This window comes from Colobus angolensis, unplaced genomic scaffold, assembly GCF_000951035.1.
Source record: "Colobus angolensis palliatus isolate OR3802 unplaced genomic scaffold, Cang.pa_1.0 Scaffold509, whole genome shotgun sequence".
Lineage (NCBI taxonomy): Eukaryota > Metazoa > Chordata > Mammalia > Primates > Cercopithecidae > Colobus > Colobus angolensis.
In genome coordinates, this window is record NW_012118588.1 from 564,638 (window position 1) to 573,924 (window position 9,287).

The 9,287-nt window shown below is 46.6% G+C and overlaps 1 protein-coding gene across 1 annotated transcript in view; it reads right to left on the bottom strand.

Annotated features, from left to right (window-relative positions):
- The window catches only part of ZNF354C (zinc finger protein 354C), a 21,117-nt gene extending 12,243 nt beyond the window's left edge, over nt 1-8,874 (bottom strand). The window contains exons 1-2 of the mRNA XM_011960167.1: nt 8,625-8,874; nt 7,168-7,246 (exon numbers count right to left, since the gene is read on the bottom strand). Of these exons, the coding sequence (XP_011815557.1) occupies nt 7,168-7,194 (27 nt within the window). The 5' untranslated portion in view covers nt 7,195-7,246; nt 8,625-8,874. The remainder of the gene's footprint in view (nt 1-7,167; nt 7,247-8,624) is intronic.
- Between the last annotated feature and the right edge of the window lie 413 nt (nt 8,875-9,287).

The following is a 9,287-nucleotide window of genomic DNA, read 5'->3' on the forward strand; positions in this document are numbered from 1 at the left end:
AGAGTGAGACTCCATCTCAAAAAAAAAAAAAAAAAAAAAGAGAGAGATCAAGGCTGCTAGTCATCTGGAAATGGAGGAGAAAGTACTGCACAAGGAAAGATAACTCTACCCAAAATGCTTATCATGTTCTCACTTAGAAACACTTGTTGTCTAAGCTGTATTTTTAAAATAAAGATGAGAATCTGGGTTGTGGCAGGTGGCGTTATAAGAAGATTATAAGAAATGTGAAGTTTGTTAGGTTTCCAGCAATAGAAACTGACTTTGGCTCATTTACACAAAGGACCAGGTAGCTCCAGGGAAACTGATAGTCACAGAACTAGGCTTGGAAAATAAAACAGAAACTAGGACAGCAACATTCTGGACCATGGCCAGGATCACACTAGGAAACCAGACTTGTGAGAATACTGTTGTCATGGAAAAATAGATGGTACAGCCTCACCAGCATGAGACAGCTACTGCTTTTGCTGTGCCACTCCTCCTTCCTCTAGGAATTCAAGTTACTGATGTTGCCACAAATTACCAAACTGTATTCTACATCAGAGGTCCCCAACAATTTTGGCACCAGGGACAGGTTTCATGGAAGACAATTCTTCCACAGACAGCAGGGTTGGGGGAATGGTTTCAGGATAAAACTGTTCCATCTCAGACCACCAGGCATTAGATTCTCATAAGCAGCATACAACCTAGGGCCCTCACATGCACCGTTCACAAGAGGGTTCGTGCTCCTGTGAAATCCAATGCCGCTGCCGATCTGACAGGCGGCAGAGCTCAGCTGGTAATGCTCGCTCACCTGCTGTTCACTTCCTGCTGCACAGCCTGGTTCCTAACAAGCCAGGAGGTGGTACCGGTCTGTAAAACCGGGGGTTGGAGACATTTGTTCTGTTCCTGTTTCCTCATATCTCTAGCTCCTGATTGAAAGTCTGAAGTAGGTCCAGCTTGGGTCACAAGCCTGTACCTTATCTATAATTAAAGCTAGAAAAGTAAGTATCTGGTGATTTTTTTTTTTTTTTGAGATGGGGTCTTGCTCTGTCGCCCAGGCTGGAGTGCAGTGGCATGATCTCAGCTCACTGCCACCTCTGCCTCCCAGGTTCAAGAGATTCTCCTGCCTCAGCCTCCTGAGTAGCTGGGATTATAGGCACGTGCCACAATACCCTGCTAATTTCTGTATTTTTTGGTAAATATATCCTGATTGGCAGTTGGTTGAAGGAGTTATCATCAGTAGAAAGGAATGTTTGGGTCATGATAAGGGGTTGTGGAGACCTAGGTGTTGTCAGGCAGATGAAACCTCCAAGTAGCAGGCTTTAGAGAGAATAGACTGTAAATGTTTCTTATCAGACTTAAGGTTTCTGTTGGTATTAATGCTGGAGGGGTACAATGAGGCATGTCCAACCCCTACTTCCTGTCACGGCCTGAACCAGTCTTTCAGGTTAAATTTCGAGGGTCGAGGAGGAAGTCCAATCAGACAGCTGCAAGGGGCCTTCTAATTTTATTTCTGGCTTATACCCCTACACCTCAGAATGTAACAGTATTTGGAAACAAGATCTTTAAAGATTATTAATTAAGTTAAAATGAGGTCTTTAGGCTGGATCCTAATCTAACATGGCATGTGCTTATAAGAAGAGGAGATTAGGACACAGACATGCTCGTGCACAGGACAGGCCATGTGACAGGAGGCAGCGAGAGGCAGCCATCAATCAGCCAAGGAGGCCTCAGGAGAAGCCAGACTCGCCCACACCTTGATCTTGGACTTCTAGCCACCAGAACTGCAAGAAAACACATTTCCATTGTTGAGACCATCTCGTCTCTGGTATTTTGTTATGGTCCCCTGGCACACTAATACAGGCTCCATGTTGCTGGAAACAGGATACTCACGGCAAACCCAACTTCCATCTTTCCTGCCAATCTGTTCCCCTAGGCTTTAGAATACTTCCAGAAAAAAAAAAAAAAGCATTTTCTTTTTCTTTTAAAATTTCATTTGCTTTTAAAAAAGTATACAAATTAAACATAATCAGAAACTAAAATTAAATTAAATTAAACCAGAAAAAAATGTATAAATTGAAAACAAAAACAAAACACTGTAAATCATACTAAATCCTATTACTCAAGACAAGTTGTTCCTTTTAGAAATATATTCCAGATTTTATATCCAATTACACACACATGTGTTCTTTTGACTATTTTTTAAACAATATGAAAACAGACACATGCTAAAGAATAGAAAGGATACAAAAGAACACACAGTGCCATGTTAGGGATTCTCTCCTGACTCCAATTAGCAGTCCCATTCTACAGGTAACCAGCAGTGGTTACACATGTATCCTTTTTTAACGGGAAAATTCTCAATCCTGCTTTACTAGCATTTCATGGATCTTTATCACATCTGCATATAGAAATCTTTTTTTTTTTTTTAAACAGACAGGGTCTCACTCTGTTGCCTAGGCTGGAGTGCAGTAGTGCAATAAATCATAGCTCACAATAGCCTTGAACTCCTGGGCTCAAGTGATCTTCCCACCTGAGCCTCCCGAGTAGCTAGGACTATAGATGTGTACCACCATGTCCAGATAATTCTCTTGTTTTTCTGTAGAGCCAGGGTCTTGCTATGTTGCCCAGGCTGGTCTTGAGCTCCTGGCCTTAAGCCATTCTTCCACCTTAGCTTCCCAAAGAGCTGAGATTACAGGCGTGAGCCACTATGTCCAACCTCAAACCTCATTCTTCTTTTTTTTGTTTTGAGACGGAGTCTCACTCTGTCGCCACCTGGAGTGCAGTGGCGCCATCTTGGCTCACAGCAACCTCTGCCTCCCTGCCTCAGCCTCCTGAGTAGCTGGGACTACAGGTGCACACCACCACGCCCAGCTAATTTTGTATTTTTAGTAGAGACAGGGTTTCACCATGTTGGCCAGGATTGTCTCAATCTCTTGACCTCATGATCCACCCACCTTGGCCTTCCAAAGTGTATTCCTTTTCATTACTGCATGATATATTCCACTGTATAAATACCATAACTATTTTAACCATTTTCCTTATTTAGTATTATTTAGATGGTTTCTGTTTTTTGCTGTCACAATGCACAATGACCAGTCTCATATGGATTTCTCTGGGTATGCCTATGTTTATAAGATAAACTGTTAGACACTGAAGTATTGGATCAAAGTCTATGCATATATATACACACACACACACACACACACGTACATATATGTGTATAAAGCAAAACTCTGTCTCTGCTAAAAAGAGACACATATATATACACATATATGTACGTGTGTGTGTGTATATATATATATATACACACACATATATATATAGTTTTGGTTTGTTTTTTTGAGACAGAGTCTCGCTTTGTCACCCAGGCTGGAGTGCAGTGGCGCGATCTCAGCTTACTGCAACATCCACCTCCTGGGTTCAAATGATTCTTCTGCCTCAGCCTCCCAAGTAACTGGGATTAAAGGCGTGTGCCACCACACCCAGCTATTTTTTGTATTTTTAGTAGAGACAGAGTTTTGCCATGTTGGCCAGGCTGGTCTTGAACTCCTGACCTCAGGGTGATCCACCTGCCTTGGCCTCCCAAAGTGCTGGGATTACAGGCTATATACATATTTTAATTCTGACAGATGTGGAAGATTATACTTTCCCAAGATGACCACATCAATTTCTCTCTCATCTTACATGCTCTTTGTCTAATGTGACACTGACATTTCTCCCACCAAGAAGTGAGTTCTATGTTTCCTTCCTTTGAAGCTGTCCAGTAGAATTCAATGGAAACGATGCACGTAACTTCCAAGGAAAGGTAGTAAAATAATACACCTCTCGCCTGGCTCACTGGATGCTCACTTTTGGAGCCTACTCACCATGTTGTGAGCCCAAGACACATGGAGACATTACAGGTAGATGCTCCTTCCAACAGCCCTATCTGTGATCACAGCAGTGAGCCAACAGCAAGCATCAACTACCCGACACGTGAACGGCTGAGGCTTCAAATGATTCTATAGCCTCCAGTCTTTACATCTCTCAGCCGAGACACCAGACTTTGTGTGGCAAGCTGTTTCTCCCACACACCTGCATTCCTGACCCAGAGAAACTGTGAGAAATGATAAATGATTACTGTTATTTCATATCCCTAATCTTCTTCCTATATAGCATGTATATCCTTCCATGTTAAAAATACAATTCTACTTGATCATTTAAAATTACAATGTAATTGGAATGCCATAAGGAGAAGAAAGAGAGAACAGAGCAGGTGAATATCCAAAGTAATCATGTCTGAGAATTTTCCAAAATTAGCGGCAGACCCCAAACCTCAAATCCAGAAAGGTCAGAGAAGGCCAAGCAGGATGACTACCAAAATATCTACACCTAGGCATATTATATTAAAACTTTAGAACACCAAAGTCAAAGGGAAAATCTTGAAAGGAGACAGGGAAAAAAATCTTACTTACAGAGAACAAGGATAAGAATGACAGTGGATTTTCTCATGAGCAACATGTAAACAAGAAGAGAGTGAAACAAAATATTTAAAGTGTTGAGGGAAAAAAATCACCAATGTAGAATTCAATATCCAGAGAAATTATCCTTCAACAAGGATGAGAAATAAAGCTTTCTCAGACAAACAAAAACTAAGGGAATTCATTACCAGCAGTCTTCCCTTGTCATGGGGAAGGAAAATAACGTAGATCAGAAACTTGAATCTATGTGAAGACAGGAGGGAAGATAGAGAAGGAACAAACGATGATAACGTAAAATCTTGTATTTTCCTTACTCTTGATTTAGAAGATAACTATTTGCTTAAATGAACAATAGTAACAGTGTACTGGGTGGTGACAGCATATGGATGAGTGAAATGAATGGCAGCAATGCCATAAGGAGGAGGGGAAGGAAGGGGGAGTGCTCTGTTATAAGACACCTCCACTACTCATGGGGCAGTATAATGTTATTTGAAGGTGGACTTCGATTAGTTGTAAATTTATATTGAAAACTATAGGCTAACCACTAAAAAAAAGTTTTTAAAGCATAATTGATATGTACAGAGAGCAGAAAGAGCCACGGTTGCCATAATGATATAAATAAATGTTTGAATAAATAAATAAATGGAGAGAAGTGACAATCCTCCATACAGATTTCCAAATAATGTATGTTGATTCTTCACCTATAGGAGTGGTGCCTATCTCGCCACGCCATAAGTATGGGCTACACATAGTGTCGTCTTTCTAAGGAATACAGCATATGGGAAGGCAGAAAAAGAAGGCAACTGCATAGTGGAGAAACTTGACAAACAGTGCCTCAGGCAGGTGATAAAGAGGAACAGCAACAGGGATAAGTCATATTATTAGTATGCAATTGTAGTATGATGTGATCAGAGTGATACTTCACCTCTGTGACCTTCCTCCCCAAAACCCAAACCCCAGGCTAATAATGAGAAAACACATCACACAAATCACAATGGAGGGACATTCTACAGAATATTCAACCAGTGCCGGGCACGGGGGCTCACACCTGGAATCCCAGCATTTTCAGAGGCCAAGGCAGGTGGATCACTTGAGGCCAGGAGTTCGAGACCAGCCCAGCCAACATGGTGAAACCCTGTCTCTATCAAAAATTCAAAAATGAGCAGGGCATGGTGGCACATGTCTGTAATCCCAGCTAGTCGGAGGCAGTAAATATGCTTATAGTTACCAGTTTTGGGGGCTCTTTTTGAGACAAGGTCTCACTCTGTTGCCCAGGCTGGAGCGCAGTGGCACAATCATAGCTCACTTGCAGCCTCAAATTCCTGGGCTCAAGTGATCCTCCTACCTCAGCCTTCTTAGTATCTGGGACTATAGGTGCTGCCACACCCAGCTACTTTATTTTTAATTTTTTATAGAGACAAGGCCTCACTGTGTTGCTCAGGTTGGTCTCAAATTTCTGGGCTCAAGCAATCCTTCTGCCTTGGCCTCCGAAAGTGCTAGGATTGTAGGTGTGAGCCACTGTGCCCAGCTACTACTGTTATTAATGCTCACAGCACAACTCAATGAGGTATGTGTATTATTAACCCCACCAAAATTGAGGAAATGGGGTACAGAGAGATAAAATAACTTGCTCAGGGCCACATCCCTAGCTTGGATCCGAAGCCATGAAGTCAAGCTCCAGAGTCCATATTTCTAGCCTATGGGCTATTGGAAAAGGAGTCAATGAAAAATAGGCTTTGGGGTTATGGCAGAAGAGAAAACGCACAGAAGGGAGAACACTAGGAAAGGGAGCTGGTGTTGAAGGAAAGATGGGACTTCCACATCAGAATGACAGACAGGAATGCTAGGAAAAAGGTCAGGCCTGAGGACAGAGTTGGGGAAGATACTCAGAAAGCTGAGGGTTAAAGTAATGAAAATGGATCTCGAATGGGGAAAGAACAAGATAAAAGAGCCCAGGTAGGGAGGCTAAACTAGCAGGGAAAAAAAGAGAAGAATCAGAGAAGGAAATAGAGGCATCAATTAGACAAGTGAGAGGGACATCTGGACAGCGTAACATCCCCGCTGTGCTAGGAGGGGAAGGCCCCAGGCCTGCGTCCTCCCCACCTCTGGGCTTCAAAGCCCAAGCCATGCTGAACTCCTTCTGGGATGCCCTTAGTCTTCTCTAAGCACCAATACCAGTCCTGGCCTCCAGCATAAACTCAGAATGCCCCCACTTCCGGGATATTTCCCCTGAACATTTAATTATGTTTCCTAAGATCGATACCACGAACTCCCAGAAGATGGAAATGACAGCTTTCCTTTTTCCATCCCCTGGGTGCTGCACAGGATCCTGTACACAGGGCTCAGTAAATGCTTGTGGAGAGTGTCTTCCGGCCCTTCCACATCTCAGCCCCAAGTGTGACTATATCCTCTGTGAAGACAAAGACGGCTTCACGCCCCATTCTCCCCACCAAGCGCCACTGTAGCCAGAAACATATGCTCAGAACTGCCTCAAATGTTGACCACAAAGTGAGTGGGGTGAATTAAGAGTGGTCTGGGGACAAAAGAGACACATCCCTCAGCAGCCCCTCACTAAGCCCAAGACACTGGGAAAAACTTTTGAGGCTCCAGATTCTTCATCGTTTTAGTTGGACCAAAAAGTACCTGGACAAAGTTTGGAAACTTGTCTACCATCTCTGCATCCAGAAGCCAACGGATGAAAAAGACAGACTTCACTCACTCTCACCTGAGCGGGCAGCAGATTCACAGCCATCCCTTCCTCCTCAGTGCTCCTGCCCAGGGAGAGCAGTGTGGACACCGTGGGTCTGCAGAGGAAAAAGGTGTCAAGAGGAACCCTGGCGTCAGGAGATGGCTTGGACAGAGGAAGTTACAACCGCCCATAACGTCCATCAGGTCTCAAAAAAGCCACCCCACATAATGATGTAAACCAAGACGAGCGTTCACTAGGGGCAATGTGCCAACCTCCATCCCTTCTCCATACTTCTATTTCTGCACTTTGACTCTTTAACTTCAACTTGAGGGCCTCTCAGCTACCTCTAGGCAAACTGTGACTAATCCATGGATGTCTGGAGTCCTTAGCTAGCTTTAAACTGCCCGCCCTAACAGTTGCAATGAATACCCAGTTTCCTCGGGTGCCACTTTCCAGCCTAGCTAGCTGATCCTCAGCCTGACTGCCCTGCCTCGCCCTTTCCTCCTTGTGGAAGCCATGATAAAGCGGCTTCCCCGCATCTCCACCCTCCTGACAGACCCCACTGCTTGGCCTGAGTGGCCCTTCCGTGGAGTGCTGTGTTCTCCCCAAGAAACTGGGCATAATCCAACCACCCAGCTTTCCCAGCCTCTTACTACATCTTCGTCCGGCTTTACCGCACTTTACCCAAAGTAACAGGATTAAGACACTGTCCCCACCCAAGACACATGCCAGAGCTTTGCTGTCCCTCCTAAATAATACTCCACAGGTGCCGCCCCTAATGGCATCCACAGATGGAAACAGAAGTCGCTGTCCAAATACAAACCCCAGGTCGGGGGGAGGGGGTGGAAACCGTGCCTGCCCCACAGAGAGCAGGGGAAGAGGCTGCCTGGGGCAGCCAGGCAAGTGTGAGGGCCTCCAGGCCTGCGATCTGCTGCGACTCCTCAGGGTGCCCCCTGGCATGGAGCCAACCTGGGGCTCTGTTGGGCCAGCTCCAGCGGGTGCCTCGACCAGCCCAGGGGAAGCTGCCGTGCAAGGCCTCGGTCACGCGGCGACGCGCACCTCCTCCCAGGAAGCGGTGAGTGCTTTCCAGGCAGTATTTTTAATCTTCGCATTTACAGACGTGATGGAGACTGAGAATGAGGAGGTCGTGACCTGCCCAAAGTCACAACGGAAAGTAGTAGAGCCGGGAGGGGAATCCTGATCCAAGCCCCAGGCCCAGTTACGTCTGGACAATGACCTCGCCACCCTGCCTCGGTTTCCCCCGACAAAGCGGGAACGGCGTCCCGCCACCCTCTCCGTTAGCAGGGATGCACGGAGTGCGTTCGGGCAATGCGCTGAGTCCGGCGCCTGGCACCGGAGCGCTCTTGGCGGGCATCAGCTACTGCTTTTATTATTTCCGTTACTGAGAAGAAAACGCACAGAAGAAAATCGCAGCATGAACAATGACAAAAGGCTGGCACCCCCACCTCAACGGCCCGGCGCACCCAGCTCACCCGGCGAGGCGCTCCCTCCGCGGGTCTCCGGCACTCCAGGCCGCTGGCTGACGCGCCCCGGGACCCAGTGGCCAAGGGCCCCTAGCCGCGCAGGGCTGGTCCCAGAAGCCCAGACGAGGCTGCACACGGCCCACTCGCTGGAGAGGCCTGGATCCACGCCGGCCCGGAAGAGGCCACTACCAGCGCCTCGGCCCCAGGCCGGCAATTCTAGCCAAGCCGGGATGGCCCAAGCCAGGAGAACCCCCGAAAGGCCGCGAGCTGTCCCCGAAACCCCTTTGACCCTGGGAGAACTACCACTCCCGGCATGCCTCGGGCCCCGCGCCGACTACACTTCCCAGGGGACGCCACGGTGCGCGCGGCGACCTCCGAGAGAGGAACCGCCTCCGCCAGCGAGAGCTTTCAAGGGCGACAGTCAGTGTAGGGGCTGCAGGGCGAGGGAGTCCGCAAGCCGCACACGAGGCAGGAGGCCTCCCGCTGCTGGCCGTGCTGCCTACAGCCCGCGCACTTGTTAGGCAAGCGGAGTGGTTTCAAAAACAAAATCCGGAATTAGATGCATTTAGGAGGATCCCTGTGCTGTCGCTCCCACCGCTGGTTGTGATTATTTTTCTGTTGATACAAAATAATTTACATAATATCCATGTGAGTGTTACCTGCATAGACTGT